Genomic DNA, 23,455 nt, shown 5'->3' with positions numbered 1-23,455 from the left:
AATATTCTAACAATATTTCTGATGAAATTTGCTCAGAAGTATAAATCCTATACTTCTGAGCAAGTATGTATATTTACAAGCTATGTGAAAAATTGAAACTATTTTAAAACCTATAGATATGTTACGTTACATAAAAAATAACTTGGAAGAAATATTTCAAAATATAGTAGTACCTATTAGAATATTTTTATCCCTTCCTGTAACAGTGGCAGCAGCTGAGTGATCATTCAGTAAATTATAGTTAATAAAGAATATCTGTGTTCAAACATGTCACAGGAAAGATATTGCCTGGGAAATATTATCAATCGAAAGAGATATGGGTAGATTCTTCTGTAATTAACTAAATAAACAATATTAGTGATTAAGCTTGCCCTGTGATTAGAAATAAATTACGCAATTATATTGTATTCAAACTGTATTAATTTATATCTAAAGCCTAATAACAATGTACTCATTTCATTATGAACTTTGTTTTCTCACAATAAATCAAAATAAGAATTCAGAATGATTTTAATTTCATTCTTAAGATAATAACAACAACAGACAGGATATTCCCATACAACAGACCAGACATAACTCTCAGCAATAAGAAGGAAATGGCTACCTACCTAGCAGCACCCAACACCAGCAACTTCCAGAAAACCTACGAGAAAAAGATCAAGAAGTACTCAAACCTATGATAAGAAGTCAAAAATATGTGGCATGTAAAACAAGTAATGACCATCCCAATCACTAGGTCAACCACTGGCATGGTGCCAAAGAGCCTCCATAAGAACCTAGCAGCAATAGACTTCCCAAAGAATTGTATGAAATTCCAGAAAACCACAATTTTGAACAGTAGGACAGTAAGAGAGTTCTTTGGCCAACAATAATAAAAAAAATAATAATAGTAATATGACAATCAACCACTAATCACAGAGAGGAAAAAAATCTTTAAGAATAAAAAGTTTATATAATAATAATTATAACCAGAAACTATAGAAAATTCATCATCAAGGAGCCTGGAGTTTCAGATGACACATGTCGACGATGCCACCTGGCCTCAGAAATGATTCAACACATCACTGCAGGATGTTCACCCAGACTGAGTACACTCATAGACATGACCAGGTAGCCATGATAATACATCAGAAGCTAGCAAGGAAATACCAGTTGATCAAAGAAAGTGTAAAAAAAAAAAAAAAAGTAACGTGCAGCCATTATCAACCCACTGCAGGATGGAAGCCTCTTCAACAATTCATGCTGAGGGAAATGGACCATAATCTGCCACGCTGGTCCAGTGCGGGTTGGCAGATCGACCGTATTCAGCAGTCAGGGGCTTGAACCCCGGTCTACTCAAAGAGCATGTGCTACTGCACTCCCGCTCCTGCCCACTCGGCTACGGCGGCCTTTGAAAGAAAGTGTACTGTACTACAAGTATGAACCACAGCATAATAATGGACAAGACAAACCGACAATCCTGCACAACAGACCAGACAAAACCCTTGTGGACAAGAAGAAAGAGGCTACCCATCTGATTGACACAGCACAGCCCAACACTGGCAACCTCCAGAAAACTCATGAGGAGAAAATCAGGAAGTACACGGACATAAGACAGGAGATCAAAGATATGCGGAATATGCAACAAGTAACGACCATCGTGCCAACGACTGGTATGGTGCCAAAGACCCCACATAATAGCCTAGCAGCAATAGGTCTCCCAGCAAACACCTACAAGGAACTCCAGAGAGTTCCTCAGCCAACAGTAATGCCAGACATAACAATCACCTTGTATACTTGATAGCAATACCCATCACGAGTGGAAAACCCCAATCAGGGAGAAATAATATAAGACCAATAATAATAATAACGTAAGCCATCCCAAAAAAACCCTAATTTGAATCTGTTTATAGCAACTCCCCCGAGAAGAAGGAAAGTAATCATTGTTATATCAATAGTTCATAAAATCAGATCAGCAAAAGAATAAAGAAAAGTTTGAACATTTAATGTAATTCTACTAAACCAAATTCAAAATATATAGTGTAGTATTAAACAAGAAAATGAAGATTGCCCATTTTGCACTGATTGTATGATGCAGTAAGAAATTACACTACACAACAGTAAATAATTACCACATAATTAATTTGTGAATTAATTATGTATGGTAATTATTGTATACAGTAATATATATGGATAATATCTATATACACTGTGCTGCCACTTTATTAGTTACACCTACCTTTGTGCAAGGTAGGTGTACAAGCAAATTGTTGAGCCTCCTTTAGCCTTCAAAACAGCCTGAATTTGTCTAGGCATGGATTGAAAAAGATGCTGAAAATGTTGTGCAGGAATGAAGTACCATGCAAGCATGAGTGTGTACACAGTTCCTTGAGATATGATGGAGGTGTAGGCCTGTAGCAAACAGTCCTTTCCAGCTCATCCCAAAGATGTTCAATATGATTGAGATCTGTGAACTGAGCAGGCCACTGCAGCAAAGAAAAGTCATTGTCATGTTCCTGGAACCATTCCATAGTGATTCGGGCTTTGTGCACTGGTGCATTATCCTGCTGGAATTAACCATCTGACTGAGGATAAACTGTCAACATAAATGGATGCACTTGGTCAGCAATGATGTTTAGGTACGATGTGGCATTCAGACGTGAATCTATGGGTATCAATGGACCCAACGTGTGCCAGAAAACATTCACCACACCATAACACTGCCCCCACCACCTTGCACAGTACCCGTCAGACGTGACAGGTCCGTAGATTCATGTTGTTTTCGGCAAATTCTGAGCCTTCCATCAATATGATGCACCAGGAACTTCGACTTGTCAGACCAAGCAACTTTTTCCTCCTCCTCTTTTTTTTTTTTTTTTTTTTAATGAAAACCCCAAACACTAGAGGTATTAGAACCTATAGTACTTAGTACCATGCTTGGGTTGGAGGTTGAGAAGATGAAAGAAGATATTTGTTGACATTAGACTTGAACCTCTGTAGACTGTAATTTTCAGGAAATACGTATGAAGGAAGATTGTTCCAGAAAACAGAGGTTGAATGAATAACCGAGGAAGATGAAAAGTTCGTTCTGTGAGTTTGAAGTTGGACAGTAAATGGATGTTGGCTGGTGGTGGCATGTGTTCGGACTGTTTTGAAGGAGAGAGCAGGAATTACAGAAGCCAATTCAGAAGAACAGTGGCCATGGAAGTATCTGTACAAAAGGCATGCAGCAGAAACAGTACGTCTATGAGACAGAGAGTGGAGAGACTCTGTTAGATAGGAGTCATTAATTAACCTAATTGCCCTCTTCTGAATAGAATCTAGAAGCCTGAGAGAGGTTTTGGGGGCACACCGCCAGATGTGGGAACAATATTCCATGGTAGGACAGATTTGCGATTTGTACAGAGTGAACATTTGTTTGGAAGAAAAGTAACGCCAAGAGCGAAAGAGAAAACCAATTTTTGTAATATTTGTAATGTATTTGTAATGTGCAATATTTGTAATGTGCTTGTGTCAAGAGAGATTAGAAGTCAGGGTAATCCCCAAAAGAGATATATCATTTTGCCTAGAAATCAGAGTATCACTAAAGATAAGCATAGGAGCAGAAGAAGAATCTTTTTGCGAGATATAAGACAAGACTGAGTTTTAGAAGGATTGAAATCAACTAAGTTGTCTTTGCCCCACTGGAGAAATACCTGGAGATTGGCATTTAAAGAATTGGTAGTGGATATTCGAGAAGTTGAAGCTAATTGAGAAGGGCAAGATTTCTCAAAATGGAAAGTGGAAAGCAATGTGCTATCATCAGCAAAACTATGGATAGGATTTCCAGTGAATGTAAGAAGGTCATTTATATACAAGAGGAAAAAAGTGGGAGAAAGAACTGAACCTTGACGGACACCAGCATTAGTGGAGAAGTTAGAAGACAGAGCGACATCTACCATCACTCTCAGTGAGCGATCAGAGAGAAAACTGGATAACCAAATAAAAAAAGTTGGCAAACCATAAGATGGAAGCTTGTTTAGAAGACCTTTATGCCAAACACGATTGAAAGCCTTTGAGATGTCAAGAGAACCTGCTTGTGTTTCAACAAACTTTTCCATTGAATTTGTCCATAAATGGGTAACATAAGTCAGAATATCACCAGTGGATCGACACTGATGGAACCAATACTGGCAATCGTTGATCAGATGGACGGTTTCTAGGTAGTTTAAGAGTTGGTGGTTAATTGATTTCTCCATTACTTTAGAAAGAGTAGAAGCAAATTGTAATGGGACGGACTTGTCACCCTTTTTAGGAACTGGCTGGATATGAGCAAATTTCCAAGCAGAAGGAGAAACACCTTTGGAATAAGAAAGTGAAAAAAGGCGGCAAAGAATAGGAGTAAGTTCAGGAGCACAGGTTTTTAGAACAAGTGGAGAAATACCATCAGGACCTGGAGCTTTCTTAGCATTAAGATTCATCAGAATCCTCCTGATATCCTTTTGACGGAAGACCACAGGAGGCATTGAATGAAGCGTGTTGGGAATGGTGGGAGGTGTTTTACCAAGATCATTAATACATGAGCTGGAAGAAAATTGGGATGCTAGTAGGTCAGCTTTATCCTTGGCTGAAGTAACAACAGAACCATCTGGTTTGGAGAGAGGTGGGAGCAGAGATGGGCAAAAGTTGCGGCCAATAGCTTTGGTAGAGACCAGAAAGCTCGGCTACCATTAGGGCAAGAAGCAAGTTTTCTACTCTTAGCCTGTTCAAAATCTAGTTTAGACCGATGCGAGCTTTGGTGTAGGCAGAAGATGAAACTGAAGAATTGGAGACAAGCCAATTACAATATGCAACGTTCTTCTCTTGAACAGCCTTAGCACATTTATTGGAAAACCAAGGTTTAGATAAAGGACAAGAATTTAAAGTGGAGTGTGGAATAAAGGATTCCATTCCTACAAGAATAATTTCACTGACACGATCTGAGCAAATGTTGACACCAGAAGTTTTGAAACAGTAATCCGACCAGGGAAAAGAAATCTTGTAGGTCATCCCATTTTGCATTCTTGTAATGCCAAACACAACACGAGGTTGGAAACAGCCATGAGATAAGGGTTCCATTGGAGAAGAGACAATCACCAAGTTGTGATCTGAGGTACCTAAAGGACCACTCACTTCAACCGTGTACTTAGAAGAGTTGTTTGTGAGAAAAAGTCAAGCAACACGGTTGATCTTTTCTCACAAACAACCCTTCTAAGTTGTGTGGTTAGGATTGTCTGGTACTCTGTTAGGTAAATTAACAATCTGTGTGAGGTCATTAGTAATTGCAAAAGCCTCAGCATCTCGACCAGACTTGGTCGGTGTGACTAGAAAACTGAAGCCAGCTGGAGTTGTGAACATTAAAGCCACCAAGGAAAATTACCTCATTGTTAGGAAAAACAGAAGGAAAAACACCTTTGGAATAAGAAAGTGAAAAAAAGGCAGCAAAGAACAGGAGTAAGTTCAGGAGCACAGGTTTTGAGAACAAGTGGAGAAATACCATCAGGACCTGGAGCTTTCTTAGCATCAAGATTCATCAAAATCCTTCTGACATCCTTTTGACAGAAGACCACAAGAGGCATTGAATGGAGCGTGTTGGGAATGGTGGGAGGTGTTTTACCAAGAGTTGGAAGAAAATGAGTTGGAATATGAGTTGGAAGAAAATGGGATGCTAGCAGGTCAGCTTTATCCTTGGTTGAATTGACAACAGAACCATCTGGTTTGGACAGAAGTGGGAGCAGAAATGGGCAAAAGTTGCGGCCAATAGTTTTGGCAAGAGACCAGAATGCTCGGCTACCATTAGGGCAAGAAGCAAGTTTTCTACTCTTAGCCTGTTCAAACTCTAGTTTGGACTGATTAATAACTGCTATACATTTGTTGCGAGCTTAGGTGTAGGCAGAAAATGAAACTGAAGAATTAGAAACAAGCCATTTATGATATGCAACATTCTTCTCTTGAACAGCCTTAGCACATTTATTAGAAAACCAAGGTTTAGATAAAGGATGAGATTTTTAAGTGGAGTGTGGAATAAAGGATTCCATTCCTACAAGAATAATTTCACTGACATGATCTGAGGAAACGTTGACATCAGAAGTTTTGAAACAGTGGTCCAACCAAGAAAAAGAAGAAAAGAAATCTCACAGGTCATCCCATTTTGCATTCTTGTAAGGCCAAACAATATGAGGTTGGGAATAGCCATGAGATAAAGGCTCCATTGGAGAAGAGACAATCACCAAGTTGTGATCTGAGGTACCTAAAGGACCACTCACTTCGACCATGTACTTAGAAGGGTTGTTTGTGAGAAAAAGATAAAGCATGTTGGCTGTATGGTAAGGATTGTCCGTTGTTCTTGTAGATAAATGAACAATCTGTGCAAGGTCGTTAGTAATTGCAAAAGCCTCAGCATCTTGACCAGTTGGGTCGGTTTGACTAGAAAATGGAAGCAAGCTGGAGTTGTGAACATTAAAATCACCAAGAAAAATTACCTCACTGTTAGGAAAGCTGGACTGGAGAAAGTCAAGATGCAAAGAGAGGAAGTCAAAGAACTCCAAGTGATTATTGGAGTTGGGAGAATGGTAGAGGCAACAGATGAATATGACACAATGAAGTAGAGAGACTTTAAGCCAGAGAAGATCGAAGAGAGGAGATTCCAAATTATCAATTCTCTGACAGGGAATATCAGAACGGACATATGCACAAGTACCACCCTTTGAGGCAAAAGGAATCATACAGTGAATAATTTGGGCAATTGAGAGAGCAGTAGTTGAATTAACTGATAACTGAGATTCTGTCAGAAAAAGTACATTGGTTTGGCAGACTGATAGTGGAAATGGACATCGTTGAGATTAGAATTGAGACCATGTATATTTATGAAATGAACTAGGAAGTGTTTGGGAGGTTTAGATCTTTTCGCAGATAAGCTTACTCTATTAGTTTGACAATTCATGGTGAATTCAACAGTAAGAAAAAGTGGGGAGGACATGTTGTATGAAGTAATGAAATTTTTGGATATGGCATACGCATGGTAAGAATATACCAAGATCCTTGCCATAACGTGGCCTCGACAATGCCCCCCATATACACACACACTACTCGGACTCCTTCCCATCACTATCTGGCAGAGTAGAGGTAGCAGGATTATACACTAGCTGATCTGGAAGCCTCCTAAGGAGTTACCAATAGGTTCGGTCTGGTGTTCTAACTAGTGTTCGGCCTGCGAACACCGTTTTAGAGCTGTACCCTCGAAATGTAAGGAAAATTGGATCTCGCCATGATGTTCATCATAACCTCAAAAGTCATACTGCATGATGGAAGAGATGAGGAAGGGTTGACCGGAACTTAGCTCTGGAGACTAAACATGGGTTCCACCACTTCAAGCCTCCAATAAGCAAAGTGGTGGTATTGCACTGGTTGATGAGAGTCATCTATCACCTAGTATTGCCTGGTAACACAGAGGGGCGGCATTTCTCCATGTGGTGTGGGTGCCACACCTCGACTCCTGTTTACGTTGGTGTATACCTGGGTGGTCGGTCACCCACAGTGTGCTTGTGCATGAAGGTTATACCCAGGATTACTATCAGTCCCACCATCGTGAATGTGCAAGCAGAGGATTTGGCTGTTACAAACCGTCCACACTTCGCTGAAATTGGGTCTACTTGACTTAAATGTCACCCGAATATCAGTTCCATCACTGAGATTCCTGTACTGTGATGCACAGGCCTAAATATTTTATTTTTACTCGGCCCGGCCTGAGCCACAGTTTTTTTTTTTTTTTTTTTTTCCTTCCAAAGAACCGAATATTTATCCAATCCTGATTGAAACTTTTTATATAAATAAAATCACTAGTATTACTTTGAAGCTTCATAATAATAAAAAAAAATTACTTTGAGATTTAAAATTCAATATTAATATTGCATTCTTGTAATGCCAAACAATACAAGGTTGGGAATAGCCACGAGATAAAGGCTCCACTGGAGAAGAAACAATCACCAAGTTGTGATTTGAGGTACCTAAAGAACCACTCACTTCGACCGTGTACTTAGAAGGGTTGTTTGTGAGAAAAAAAATCAAGGGTGTTGGCTGTTTGGTTAGGATTGTCCGGTTTTATTGTAGGTGAATGAACAATCTGTGCAAGGTCGTTAGAAATTACAAAAGCCTCCGCATCTCGACCAGCTGGGTCGGTGTGACTAGAAAACGGAAGTCAGCTGGAGTTGTGAACATTACAATCATCAAGGAAAATTAACTGTTTTCCAATCCTCAATAGTCTAGTGCTGGTGTTGCTGTGCCCATAGGAAGCGTGCTCTCTTGTTCTTCATTGATAACAAAGGTATGCAATGTGGCCATTGTCTGTTGTAGCCCATTTGTGACAGTGCAATTAGTGGGTCCGTTGCGATATTTTGTTCTGCGCACCAAGGTTGTATTTTGACATGATGTGCAACATTGTGGCCCATCTGTTTGCTTGCACAATTCTAGCCATCCTCCTCTCACCTCTCTCATCAACAAGCGATTTTCTTCCACAGGAGTGCCATTGAGAGGATGTTTTCTGTTCGTTGCACCATTCTTGATACACCCTTGAAACTGTGGTGCATGAAAAGTTCAGGAGAACTGCGATTTCAGAAAAGCTTTGTCCAGCACATCTTGCACCTACTACCATGCCACATTCGAAGTCCGTTAGATCACTCCTTCCCCATTCTTGTTATGGTGTGTACGCTTAACTAATACTAGTAAGACTATTCTGCTACATTTATACCCACAATGTGGTCATGTGACTTGCAATGTTGTGGGACAAACCATTTGTGTGCACAGCAGGGGGTGTAGCCAATAAAGTGGCAGCACAGTGTATATGTGTACATATTAACATGTCTCAAGGCTTAACCATAGCCAGAAAAACTGTTTCTGACCTGCCTGCAGTGAGTCCTCTTCAGTTAGTCATGTATATCCTGTATATATCCTGTAAGTAGTTGCTCTTGACATCTCAAAGGCTTTTGATCGTGTTTGGCACAAAGGTCTTCTAAATAAGCTTCCATCTTATGGTTTGCCATCTGTTTTTAGTAATTGGTTATCCAGTTTTCTCTCTGATCGCTCACTGAGGGTGATGGTAGATGGCTCTCTGTCTTCTAACTTCTCCACTAATGCCAGTGTCCCCAAGGTTCAGTTCTTTCCCCCACTCTTTTCCTCTTGTATATCAATGACCTTCTTCCATTGACTGGTAATCCTATCCATAGTTTTGCCGATGATAGCACATTGCATTCAACTTTCCATTTTGAGAAACCTTGTCCTGCTCAATCAGCTTCAAGTTCTTGAAAATCTGCTGCCAATTCCTTAAATGCCGATCTTCAGGTAATTCTCCAGTGGGGCAAAGACAACTTAGTTGATTTCAACCCTTCTAAAACTCAGTCTTGTCTTATATCTCGCAAAAAGGATTCTTCTGCTCCTATGCTTATCTTTAGTGACACTCCGATTTCTAGGCAAAATGATATATCTCTTTTGGGGATTACCCTGACTTCTAATCTCTCTTGGCACAAGCATATTACAAATATTGCTTCCTCTGCATCTAAAAAACTTGGTTTTCTCTTTCGCTCTCGCCGTTACTTTTCTTCCAAACAGCTGCTCACTCTGCATAAATCGCAAATCCGCCCTGCCATGGAATATTGTTCCCACATCTGGGGTGGTGCCCACAAAACCTCTCTCAGGCTTCTTGATTCCATTCAGAAGAGGGCAGTTAGGTTAATTAATGATTCATCTCTATCAGAGTCTCTCCACTCGCTTTCTCATAGACGTACTGTTTCTGCTGCATGCCTCTTCCACAGATACTTCCATGGGCACTGTTCTTCTGAATTGGCTTCTATAATTCCCGCTCTCTCTTTCAAAACAGTCCGAACACGTGCCGCCACCAGCCAACATCCATTTACTGTCCAACTTCAAACCCACAGAACTAACTTTTCATCTTCCTCATTTATTCATTCAACTGCCATTTTCTGGAACAACCTCCCTTCATACGTATTTCCTGAAAATTACAATCTACAGAAGTTCAAGTCCAATGTCAACAAATATCTTCTTTCGTCTTCTCAACCTCCACCCCAAACACGGTACTAAGTACTATAGGTTCTAATACCTCTCGTGTTTGGGGTTCTCGTAAAAAAAAAAAAAAAAAAAAATATTTGATGTCCATGTCCACTTCAGCATAGTCTTCAAAACACATTTCCCTCTTAAGTATAAGTGACAAAACACACCCTCGAAAATTACGTTACTATTCTCGGACTGTTCTTCATTTTTTTATTAACCTGGTGAAACACATAAATACATTGCCTGCAGCAATATGTTTAAGTGTTGCCTGCAGCAAGTCAATTTGCATTCTGTTTTGCTTTTCAGACACACCATAATTTTGATTTTGTTTATTAGCATTCTTTGAAATTCTTTCATAAAACACTGGATTACAGCTTGATCAAGTGGTTGAAAAAATTATGTCACATTAGGAGGGAGGTAAATTACATGTAAGCCATTTACTTGGCAAGAGGGGTACAGTTATCCACAACAAAGCAAAATTTTTCTTTTCTCCCTATTCATCTTGTGACCTCAATCTTCAATGTATTTTTCATAGATTTTTGCTCACATCCAAGCCTTTTGGTTTGCTCAATGCACAGTCAGTAATGTGTATGTGTTCAAACCTTTAAAGCATTGGGGGTTTTAGGCTTTCCCAATGATTAAGAGAGGAAGCTTTCCTGTGCCACAATTTGACACTGGCAATTCATTGTTTTGCTATGTATTGATGACTCCATTCTAGTTTATACCAAGAAACTATATTTTATATGAACTGCCTTCCACAGCTTCAGTGATAACAGCTGCACTTTTGGCACATTTTTTTGAGACAGCCCACGCCAAGTCAAATTTGTGGAAAAATCCACCCGAAGACTTGCCATTCCAGGAGTACCTTTTCAAGGTCCATATACTTCACCTTTCATGCTCTTATCCTATCCAAATTCCCTAAGCTTTCAATCTTTCATAATGCTAAAAATGTACACTTGAAAATACCAAACTGTTTAGTGATGTTCGTCTTAGAATGCATATCATTATCTAAGCTTGTAAAATCCAAATTTTGTTATGTAGCAAAAAAATGGCTACATAAGAAGTTTACCAATAAACATAGTCTATACATACTGTACAATAAAATGAACTTCTACTTTAAGCTAATTTTTTTATGCCAATGAGCATTATGCTAACAAGTTCTTTCTCACAGCCAGCCAGCAAGCTTTTCTTTCATTTCATTTTGAAATGAAAATATTGTAATAAATATAAATAAAAAAACAAGATAAAGTGAAAAAAAATTTTGGGTTATTTCAGTGAATTCATTTATTTTTCAAGGTCATTATAACAAATGTAAAATAGCATTAGGTTTATGACAAATTGACCAGGACCAACCACATAGATCATTTTAAGATGTTGGGACATTAAAAAAAGTTACTATAAATACTTCCCCCCAACACATCATAGAAGTTATCCATACACTGTATATATTGCAGCTGAAGCACAGATATTAACTTTCTTGTTGTACTGACTAGAAGATGTATGGGAAATAGTGGATATATAGAAAAGAAAAAGTTCTCAGTTTAAGCACCACTACGCATATGAAAGATATTTTTTTGAAGAGCTCTTCTATTATTTTTTTTAATAAATTTATTAAATATATAAATAATGAATTACTATATTTATTATATTAATCACAGAATAAATGAGAAATATGGCTGTACTTCAATTTTTATTAAAATTAAGGCAGAAATAAAGTAGAGTACAAAAATGTTAACTACATATTACAATATAGAGTACATTTCAGTATTTGTTTATTTCATTAAATCACAGATGATCAGCAAATCAAATGTTGCATTTCAAGTTTTATTAAAATTCAGGAAGAAATAAGTAAAACAAAAAGTTGGTAGAGTATTACATTGTAAGGCATGTGCAATGAAGTGAAAAGAATTACTTTCATATTATTAATTCCCCTTCCAGTAGATCTACTTCATTCCTAAAATGAGTTCCAAAACTTGCTTGCAACTCAAATTGACAAATTAATTAGTTTTAAAAATTAATTAATTTTTCCAATATTAGTATTAGTATTATTATTAGCCATATGGTGCAAGGAAGCCTGAGGCTTATGCTGCACCAGCCAAACAAAAAAAAAAAAAAAAAAAATCTGAATTACCCCAAGAGAGAGTCAGAAGTAGAAGGGAATCACCAAGAAAGGGAAGAATGATGATATCCAGCTCAGGACCCTGGGTGTGCCAAGCCCATACTCACCAGATGTGAGCCCTTGGGGTTAAAGGGGATTAATACTAATGGAATAAGCAAAAAATCTTGCTTAACAGAAAAATTTCAATAAAATGTTTCATTTTTCCCCCTTACCTCTTTATGAGGGATGATATGTGGAACTTTCTGCATCAGAACTTGTGCTGCTTTTTTGCCCTTCTCTAGATCACTCATAAATGAGCTGACTTTGATTTCCCTATATTAAAATCCAATAGGTGAATAACACTTAATATATTAATACAAGACAGTGTTTATTTAAAAAACTGTTTTTAAAGCATTAGTTCTTTTATTAGTGTTGTTTCTGTAGTAGTAGTAGTAGAAGTAATAAAAAGTTTCATATTTCACATCAAGACCTCCAAATGAGAGATATAACATGTATCGTCTTTCAAAAGCACCCAAACATCCTCACAAATTACATTATAGAACTAGGCACACCTTTCTAATATGACTTTTTAGAGAACTTTTTACTAACTGCTGCATAAGTATTCAAAAACAATCTTCCATGTTGTTATCAAATAATCAGGTAAATGTAGAATAAGTTTAAATGATTACAATTGAAATATAATAATACAGCATGTTAAAATCACATGGTTATGAAGCTGGCCACATGGAAGTACCTTTCCCTGCCCCAAAAAACACTAATAATAGCTATGGCCTATTATTACTGGTAGATAGCCACTAGGTTGTCAACCAATGATGGACAGAATGAGAGGGAGAACTGACTCTCACTGATATACAAAAAATGTGCAATTTTATGTATGAAAATGTTACAGTGATAGACCTCTGCTTCCAAGACCTGGAATGTGGTCTGCTGGACAGTTACTATCTGCATGCAGCTGACAACTCCCTGGATGACCACACCTCACATTGCATGTCTGAGAGGTTTCTTCCTAATCATTGTCTCCACAGCTAATAATAGAAAGGATATCACATTTATGCTGATAATCTGAAAATCCTTACCAAGATTATTGGTAAGGATTTTCAGAGAGTTTCATGTTCATGATCTTGCAACAACAAAAATATACATTGTGACCATTATCTATTCCACGGAGTTCTATGCTGCTAAAGTCTTGAATCTGCAGCACCCATCACGTGACATTATAGAACTGAATTTTGGCTGCTCAAGTAGGTTACTTTTAAATATCATCTCCCCTCTCAGCTGCATACCAATTACATGGCCTGATCCCCTCATGTTCCATGTGTCTCAGCTGTCATTAACACCAAATGACTAATAACCACCACCAAATTCCTAATCAGATTCATTTCTTCACCAGATTTCTGGAAAAAAAGTGTCACTTTCACTGTCAAGCCCCACTTATTTCTTGACAAAATCTCAATTATTGGCTGCCTCAACTACTGCTCATCTCATCATCAGGTGTTGTCTCCAAGTCAAAGGTTTGCAGTCATGATTCATTAGAGCTTTCTGTTTTGGGCAAGTGTCTTCAGTTCTGCTTATCTCAGTTGTCCTAATGATTCCTTTTGCTTCAAAGGTAATATCTGTGCATATGTCTGCTCTGATATTGTCAAAGACTTAGTAATTTGGAATCTTCTCTTTTCGATCTCTGCCATAAATTTCTGTACCTCAGCCTTTCAAATCCATTTGCTGCCTTATCGATTTCCCAAATTCCACTAATCATGTGGAACTCTCTCACATCTTTTCTTTGAAACTAAATATTCTCTGGTCTAACTTTCCTAACAGTGAAGTAAATTTCTTTGATGATTTTAATGTTCTCAACTCCAGCTGGCTTGATACTTAATTTTTCTAGGCAGCACAGACAGCAAGGCAATGGTGTCTTCACCAATGGAGCCTTTCTCTAATGGCCATTCTGTCACGAGTAGTATAGCATCACAAGAAATAAAAATGGAATGATGTGTAATATTTCTATTCTTTTCCTTCATTGGATTACTACAATGGTTTTCAACTGGGGGGTGCTGCAAAAATGTTCCAGGGGTACCATGTAATTTGGTTTTAAGTTACTTAAAACATTAGAGCCATACAGGTTGAATTTCTTCTCATCCGAGAAAATAACTGACTTCCATTGCTCGGGGGTCCATTTGACATGCTCCTTACACCAAATTAATCGGGCCTTTTTCATTTTTTGTGAAAGGAGGGACTTCTTAGAGCGATGGGCTAAAGTACATTTTAAAGAGGCATCTTCTGACTGTTACTGCATTTGCTACCACTCCTGTATTTCAAAACCAGTCCTGTTTTGGCATAGAGACTCGTTTGCGTCCGGTTCCTTTTTTCCTATCAGCAGAACCAGTATTCTTGAGTTTAGAAAGAAATCTATTCACTGTCGACTGATTACAAGACACTCGATAAGCAATATGACGGGAAGAAATACAGCATGATACATAATACAATAGCACTCTTTCTTCGAGGTGTCAACTGCACATAATTCATCATTGTGACACACAAGCAAGGAATGACTACAACTCTTGCAGAGCGTGCTTATATAGCTGAAAGTAACAGCTGATGCAATATTACATCATCACTTACGATGCATGTCAATCTTATCTGATGCAATCTATAAGAAATATTGCCATATACTTAAGTTATTAGGACGACAATTACAGTTTTAAGGGGATGCACTGTATTTGAACACCAGTGTATATATATAACTGATGTTTATTTAGTACCTCTATATAAAGAATAAAATTATTATATAAATATATACAGTGCTTTTTTTGGGATGGTACACAATGGTACGGCATACCGGCACCTTTATTAACAGTGATGTGTGACATTTGGATGCAGTGCTCTTTGAAATTTGTAATATTCCGTAATTTTTTTTCACATGTTTACCTACTATTCAAATCAGCTCAAAATTATTTAACTAAATTTGCATTTTTTATTGTCTATTTTTAAGATATTTTCTGTATAAAACTATATAACCATTTTTATAATTCTAAATTGCTCAGTCAAATAGCTGTTTAATTATTTTGAATTCCCCTTGGAAGTTACATTTAAAATAGTTTCCGTTGAGTGAAGAAAATTTTGGAGTTGCGCTAGTCAACAGTGAGTAGATCAAGGTGTATTCCCAATAGGCTCTGCTCCACCTTCTACTGCAGTGGTGTCCAACCTTTTCCCATCATCATCATCAGCCATTTTCAATCCACTGCAGGATGAAGGCCTCTCCAGCAACTTTCCAGTTCCTTCTGTTTTGAGCACTGGCCATCCATTTACTACCCACAAACTCATGAATTTCATCTATCCATCTCCGCCTATGTCTTCCAGGTTTTCTTCTAGCTCCTCTTGGATACTATTCTGTTATTTTCTTAGTCCATCTGTCATCATGTCTTCGAGCTATGTGTCCTGCCCAAGACCATTTTAGTTCTTTAGTTTTCATAAGAATGTCCTTTACTTGAGTTTGATGCCTAATCCATGTGTTTCTCTTCTTATCTAACAGTCTGATTCCCAATATGATTAGTTCCATTCTTCGCTGTGTAGTTCTCAGCTTCTCTTCCATTCTTTTGGTGAGTGCCCAAGTTTCACTTCCATAAGTCATGGTGGGGAGTATACATTGGTTCATTATTTTACGTTTCAGACAAACTGGGATATTGCTCTTCAGTATGTGACTATATTTCCTGAATGCTATCCATCCAAAATTTATTCTTCTCTTGACTTCCAGCCATTATAAGATTATAAATCATTATAATCTTTAGCGAGTACCTCTTAGAAATCTTGGGTATTAGTCTTGACACCTTTGGTGATGTACTTTTGAATTCCAAAATGTTGTTTTTAAAATCTTTATAGACCAGAAACCCAACTCCACCTTCACTCCTTTCACTGTTTCCATTGGTGTACAGCAGATTTCCACTTGATAAACTTATAAGTGATTCATTTCTTCTTCTTGTTTCAGCCAAACCAATGATATTCCAATTCATTTTCGCATACAGGGGCCATATTCAAAAAAATTCAGTTAGATTTCTTTAGTGTGTTATTTTTTCCACATCTTGTTGCTTGTAAAAGTAAAATCGAAATATTTGAAAATTTTAAGTACAATACACAATTACATTTACTGAACAAAACATTTAATGAGAATTTTTCTGATAATTAACAAAATTTAAAATGCTGTTTTAGTTCACCTTCCTCGTGCGCCGTAGGTTAGACACCTTTGTGAATCAACCCATAAGCACCCCGTTCAAGAATTAGAAAAGTGATTTTCTTTTACCCCGACAAATAACCATCTGTTGTTTTGGGAAAGTGCGTTATCCATATTTTTCCGTAAAATTTTCCTATTTCTGTTTACATGGTCACAGTACCTGAATATCCGAATGACACCGACATTTTGGACAGCTTCAAAAAAAAAAAAAAAAAAAAGAAAAGAAAAAATTCAAATTTAAAAACTAGTGACAATACCGATGAGGAGAGAAGGAAAACGAGGACAATGATGGTATTAAACCTTCTAAACATGAATTGTTTAAAAGGTTTAATTGTTTAGAAGGTTTTAACATGTAACTGCGGCTCTTTAACTTTACAGTTCACATGAAGCGCAATTTGAAATGGAGTTAGAGGACTGAAAAATCAAGGACATGTGGAGTGAAACTGAAATTGGGGATTTGGAGAGGCAAAAGGTTGCCCATGCCATTCTACACAAATGGACGGCGATAGATGAGCTTAAAATGCAGACCAAATTGTGTTCGACGCGTGGTGTAGCTTACCGGACCCATATGTAAATTCGAAAATATTTGCGTTTGGACTTCTCTCAATTTTTGGTTCAACGTATTTCTGTGAGCAAATATTTTTGAACATGAACTATATTAAAAATAAATCAAGAAACCGTTGTCTGAACAATGTCAGACAACGTCAGAACAATGTCAGAAATTACGACATACTTGAATGATGTTGAAAGACACTTGTTCAAGAAGTTCATCAGCAAAAGTCACATTAATTTGTACCTAATTGGATGTTTTTTACTTTTTTTCAGTATTAATAAATAATATTGCAAAAAATATATATATTTTTCAAAAAATGCCTTCCTACTCTATTCCATTTCTTAAACAACTCTTGCCCCCCTCCCCTCCCAGCTTGAGCTGAGGTGCGGCTCTTCGGATTCTCTCTCCCTCTCTCTCTCTTTTTTAATTAGATCAAAAATGGCTGTTCACTCAAAAACGGTTGCCGACCCCTGGCATAGGGTATTGGATGAGAACTTAATAAAATTTTGGAATATTCTACAAAACTTTATTATGAAATTATTTTTACTTATGTTATTATTTTTTACTTATTTTACTCACATTTTACTTATTTTTTTATATACTTGAATAATAAATTTATGCTTAATAAACTGTGTGTTAATACACTTAATTTGTTGTTCTTATTCTGAAAACATTATTACTAAAGTAACAATATCAGGAGAAAAAATATTTCAGACTACTTTTCATATCCTTTTAATTTTCAATTTTTTCTGATAGCAAAGAATGAGTACGGCACCTATTTTTTTTACAAAATATAGCACTGAGTATATAGAATTTACTTATTATTATATAAGTATATATAATTATTATGAATTGTAATTTTGTTTATAATTATATTATTATAATAACTATCATATAACATATGTTACTTTAAATGTTATATATATATATATATATACACAGAGAACCAAATTATTAAAAGTTGGAAAACCATGGTGTTAGTTATTTCTTTTGGCCCAGGGGCGCTGTGAAAAAATTACAGGGACACTAAGGGTGCTGTGAATTGAGAAAGTTTGGGAACCTCTAGATTACTGTTTTAAATATTCTGATTTCAATGTTTTCTCAGATCATGTTAACGAAATTATTCTTTTAGGATGAAATGCTTTGTTCCACACTCCACTTTAAAATCTTGTCCCGTACATAAACCTTGGCTTCCCTTAAATGTGATAAGGATTTTCAAGATAAGAATGTTGCATGTCACAACTGACTTACATCCAAATCTTCATGTTCAGTTTCTGCCCATACTGAAGCTTGCAATAATTTTAAAGCAATCAGAAATCAATCCAAACAAAATTTTTATTAGAATAAGAATAGAATTGGAATATCATTGGTTGGCTGAAACAAGAAGAAATGAATCACTTAAGTTTATCAAGTGGAAATCTGCTGTACACCAATGGAAACAATGAAAGGAGCGAAGGTGGAGTTGGCTTTCTGGTCCATAAAGATATAAAATACAACATTTTGAAATTCAAAAGTACATCACCAAGAGTTTCAGGATTATTATTACTCAGGATTACTCAGGATTTCTAAGAGGTACAAGATAATGGTTATAATAATTTATGCACCAAAGCGGAGTCATGATGATGAAGAGGTTGAAGAAATGTACACTGAAATTGATAGTCTTCTAGATGAACAGAACACCCCACTACACTATCATTAGGGGAGACTTCAATGCTAAGGTTGAAAATAGACAAAACAGCACAGAAAGGGGAACTACAGGAAATTTAGGAATTGGTGAAAGAAATGAAAGAGGAGAAAGACGTGGTATTTGCAGAATCTCGAAGAATGTCAGTAATGAACACTTTTTTCAAGAAAAGTAAACAGAAAGCGAACAGGGAAGAGCCCAAATGGATTAACAACTAATAAAATCGACTTCATCCTCACTAACAGAAAATATATCGTGAATGATGTTACCATCCTGAACAAGGTAAATGTTAGAAGTGATCACAGAATGGTAAGATGCACACTTGATATAGATGTAAGAAAAGAAAGGTAAAACGTGACTTGAGTAAATAATACGAAGGTCTTTGAGATAACAGAAGAGAGAAAAGGCAGTATGTATTGGAACTTATGAACAAGTTTCAGCTGCTGCAGACTGTTTGGGACCAAGATATCAACAAGCAATACTACAACTTTCTGAAAATGATAAAGCCCAAGAAACTTATAGGTAAAAAGAAATCCAAAGTAGAAAAAATTTGGTTCATGATGAACCAAAGATGACAAATTAAGAGCAAGATAAACACTGACAAGGACAAAATTGAGTATTCTGAGTTATGCAAAGCCATTAGAAAGAGATACTGAGAGGACATAAAAATATTTAACACAAGAAAAGTAGAACAAGCATTCAGGGAAAACAAAGGACTCAAATCGGCAGCTATGAGCAGTAATACAGAAAGACAAATTATACTGAAACTGAAGAACAGAGATAGTGCACTTATACGTAGCAGAGAAGGCATAACTGAAATAGCAGATGGCTACAATAGAGAATTATACAAGGAGTGAGGAAATGATGCCAGCAGTGGGAAAGATGGATCACAAATTAGTAACACATATGACAATATCCTTCCTGACAAGGCAGAATATGCACATAATGAAGAATCAGAAAGCCCCAGGGGGAAGATGAAATTACTGTAGAATTGTTAAAATTGAGAGGAAGAGACACGATACAGAAACTGGCAAGGCTCTTCACAAAATGCATTACAAAAGGTGCAAACGCCTAAGGAGTGGAATAATTCAATCATAGTTTTGCTGCATAAGAAAAGAGATAAATCAGAAATTGGAAATTACAGACTAATTAGCTTGTTATCCCACATCTGCAAGTTGTTCACAAGGGCCATTACTAACAGATTAGAAAGAATACTTGATGAGAATCAACCAAAAGAGCAAGCTGGCTTTAGGACAGGATTCTCAACTATGGATCACCTTCACGTAATATCACAGCTAATGGAGAAAGCAAATGAATATAAAAACCATTATGCCTGGCATTTGTGGATTATGAAAAGGCATTTGACTCCATACAGCATAAGGCAATGTTTCGGGCACTGGAAAGACAAGGCATTGATACCCCATATATTATGATTTTGAAGAAAATATATGAGAGTGCTACCTCCTTTATTAGACTAGACAAAGACAGCAGTAAATTTAAAATTGAGAAAGGAGTTCGACAAGAAGACGCCATATCTCAGAAGCTGTTTACTGCTGCCCTTGAGGAAGCTTTCAGAAGATTACACTGGTCGCAGAAAGGAGTCAATGTTAATGGAGGGTACATAAACCATTTGTGATTAGCAGATGACATTGTGATCATAAGCCATGATCTAAAAGAATCAGAAGAAAATTTTAATCTTTAGCATTAGCATTAGCATTAGCAGAGGCATATGATGCAAGAAAGCAAGCTTATTCAGCATCAGCCAAAAAAAAAAAAAAAAAAAAAAAAAAAAAAAACACCCACTCCCATTTCACCCCTCCGTTCGTTCGAAATACCTGTCCAGTTGAGCTTTAAATTTGTTTAGGCTATCAACTTCAACAACAAGTGATGGAAGTCGGTTCCACCAACCAACCACCCGCTGGCCAAAGGCAAATTTCCGCACATCTATCCGACATCCGTCCTTCCTCAATTTGAATTTATGCCCTCTGAGGTGATTATTCTGAGAAAGATGAAGAATCCCATTGGCATTGAGCATGCTCAAACCATTCAAAGCCTTATACACCTCTATCAGATCACCTCGCCGGTGCCTAGTCTCCAGACTCTGTAATTTGCAAAACTTAAGCCTTTCTTCGTAAGAGCAACCCTTTGTTCCATTTACTAATCTTGTTGCCCTTCTCTGTACCCGTTCCAGCAGCTCTACATCCTTCTTGAAATGAGGCCTCCAGACCTGTATACAGTACTCAAGATGTGGCCTTACCATTGCCTTATACAAGGGAATAATCACCTCCTTATCCCTGCTAGAAAAATTCCTGTATATCATTGACAAGACACCATGCGCTACTCTTGCAGCTCGTCTGCACTGCTCAGAGAACTTCATATCTGCCTGCACAATTACCCCCAGGTCCTTTTCATTCTCCACCACTGTCAGTGTAGTACCGCAGAGTTGATACGTTGCTCTGGGGTTACTGTTTCCCATATGCAGCACTTTACATTTGTCGATGTTAAACCTCATTTGCCACCTCTCAGCCCATCTGTTCAACCTTTCCAGATCCTGTTGCAGCAGCATAGCGTCAGTATTGTCCTTAACGACCCTGCCAACCTTTGTATCATCTGCAAACTTGGACATTAAACTTGATATCCCATCATCAATATCATTCATAAACACCGAAAACAACAACGGACCCAACACTGAACCTTGAGGAACTCCACTAATAACATTAGTCCACGTTGAGCAGTGTCCATTGATTACCACTCTCTGTCTTCTGCCACTCAACCATCCCCTTATCCATAGCAGCAATTTGCCTCCAATGCCACACTGCTCCAATTTGTGCAGCAGTCTTCCATGTGCAACAGTATCAAAAGCCTTTCTAAGATCCAAATATATAATATCAAAGTTATTCCCTGCATCCAGTTCTTTTGTGACTACATCATAGTATCCAATCAAATTGGTCAGGCAAGACCTGCCCTTAACAAAACCATGCTGCGTCTGAGCTATAACTGAATTCTTGTCTAGATGATCCTGCAGTGCTTCTTTAACCAGTGCCTCCATTAATTTACCTGGAACAGAAGTTAAACTAACAGGTCTATAATTACTTGTGTCAGCCTTTGATCCTCCTTTGTGAATTGGGGTTACATTTGCACATCTCCAGTCTATGGGCACCTCCCCTGAGTCCAAAGAAGCTCTCATAATTATGGCTAGGGGTTTGCATACTTCCTTTGCTGCCTCCTTTAATATAACTGGATAGATCCCATCCACCCCAGGTGCCTTTTTTATGTTTATCCTCAACAATCTCTCCTCCACTTTCCTCTCAGTTATTACAAAATCATCCAGCTCACTGCCAATGTTTACTTTACCTACATCATTCTCCTTCCTGAATAACTCCTCATGCGTGAATGTAGATGCAAAATACTCGTTTAGATTGTTAGCCACCTGAGCAGGATCCTCAACTGTTGAACCATCAATATCCAGTGGACCAATCTGATTCATCCCTTTCCTTTTCGAGTTCAAGTATGTAAAAAACTCTTTTCTGTTTTTCTTTGCATCCTTTGCCAAGGATTTTTCATAGTCTGCCTTTGCCTGCCTAATCTCCTTTGTGACTTGGTTACAGACCAACTTATATCTATCATAGGCTTCCATGTCACCCATTAATTTGTATGTATCCCATGCATTTTTCTTCTCTGCCACATGTCTCATTAGCTCATCTGACAACCATTTAGGCCTAAACCTTGAACAATATTTCTTAGTTGGTATGTAAAGCCTGGTAGCCTCCAAGATTAGTTCCTTGAATGCTTCCCATTTTGAGTTTGCTGTTGGTAACATCATCAGTTGGTCCCACTGTATAGAATTTAAATACTGTCTCAGACCATCATAGTCGCCTTTACGAAAACAAAAACCCTTCCCTTTACCTCTGATGGTAGTTACCTCCTTGAGTAAATCCCACTTCAACACACTGTGATCACTGCCACCTAGTGGTTCATTTATCTGCAGGTTCTTAATGCATGAAGAATCACTACTGATAATCAGATCAAGAGTATTGCTCCCTCTTGTTGCCTCACGAACATGCTGATGTAGAAAACAATCATCCAATAAATCCACAAAAGCCTTGCTAGTGTGCGAGTGACCAACCCACAAATTCCAGTCAATATCTGGGAAATTAAAGTCCCCCATTATAAGACTCTCAGATTTACTGGCCCACTCTATTTCCCTGTACAATATCTTATTATACTCATCAGAGTCATTAGGCCTATAGCACACTCCTACTCTCAATTTTGATTTCCCTATGCTTATGTCGCACCAAACTGACTCGACACTGCCCTGTCCATCGATGTCGACTGGCTTCACTTCCTTGGACTTTATGTGTTTCTTAATTAATAGCATAACCCCTCCTCCCCTCCTGTCCTGTCTATCCTTTCTATACACATTGTATTCCCCAAATTCCAGTTCCGCATTACTTATATCTGTGTGACACCACGTCTCTGATATCCCAACAATATCTGCCTTTGATGTTTTGAGCAATACCTCAAATTCATCAAATTTATTTACCAAACTCCTAGCATTGGTGTACACGCAGGTATACATGCACCTGTTTCTATTCTTAGCTACCCTAACACAACCCATGTGTTTACTTGTAATGCAATGACTACCAGCAGTCTCTGAAATATCCTGCATCTTGTTTTTCAGACTTCTGCTCATTTCAATAGAAGCAGTGCAAGAATCACTTCCACCTCTGCCAGTGGCTACTGTTAATCTATTAGTCCTTGTATCCCCCCCAACTAGCAGTTTTCCGACCCACCTAACACTGCCTCGACAGCATCAGC

At 37.6% G+C, this 23,455-nt stretch overlaps 1 protein-coding gene across 3 annotated transcripts in view; it reads right to left on the bottom strand.

Annotated features, from left to right (window-relative positions):
- LOC150076551 (ubiquitin-protein ligase E3B) overlaps positions 1 to 23,455 on the bottom strand; it is a 711,739-nt gene that overhangs the window by 172,861 nt on the left and 515,423 nt on the right. For all 3 annotated transcript variants that reach the window (XM_090387665.1, XM_090387666.1, XM_090387667.1), the window contains one exon: positions 12,391 to 12,490. In XM_090387665.1, the coding sequence (XP_090243791.1) occupies positions 12,391 to 12,490 (100 nt within the window). The remainder of the gene's footprint in view (positions 1 to 12,390; positions 12,491 to 23,455) is intronic.

Source organism: Mastigoproctus giganteus, chromosome 13, assembly GCF_048544385.1.
Source record: "Mastigoproctus giganteus isolate SK-2022 chromosome 13, ASM4854438v1, whole genome shotgun sequence".
Taxonomy (NCBI): domain Eukaryota; kingdom Metazoa; phylum Arthropoda; class Arachnida; order Uropygi; family Thelyphonidae; genus Mastigoproctus; species Mastigoproctus giganteus.
This window is presented reverse-complemented; position numbering and strand designations above follow the sequence as displayed.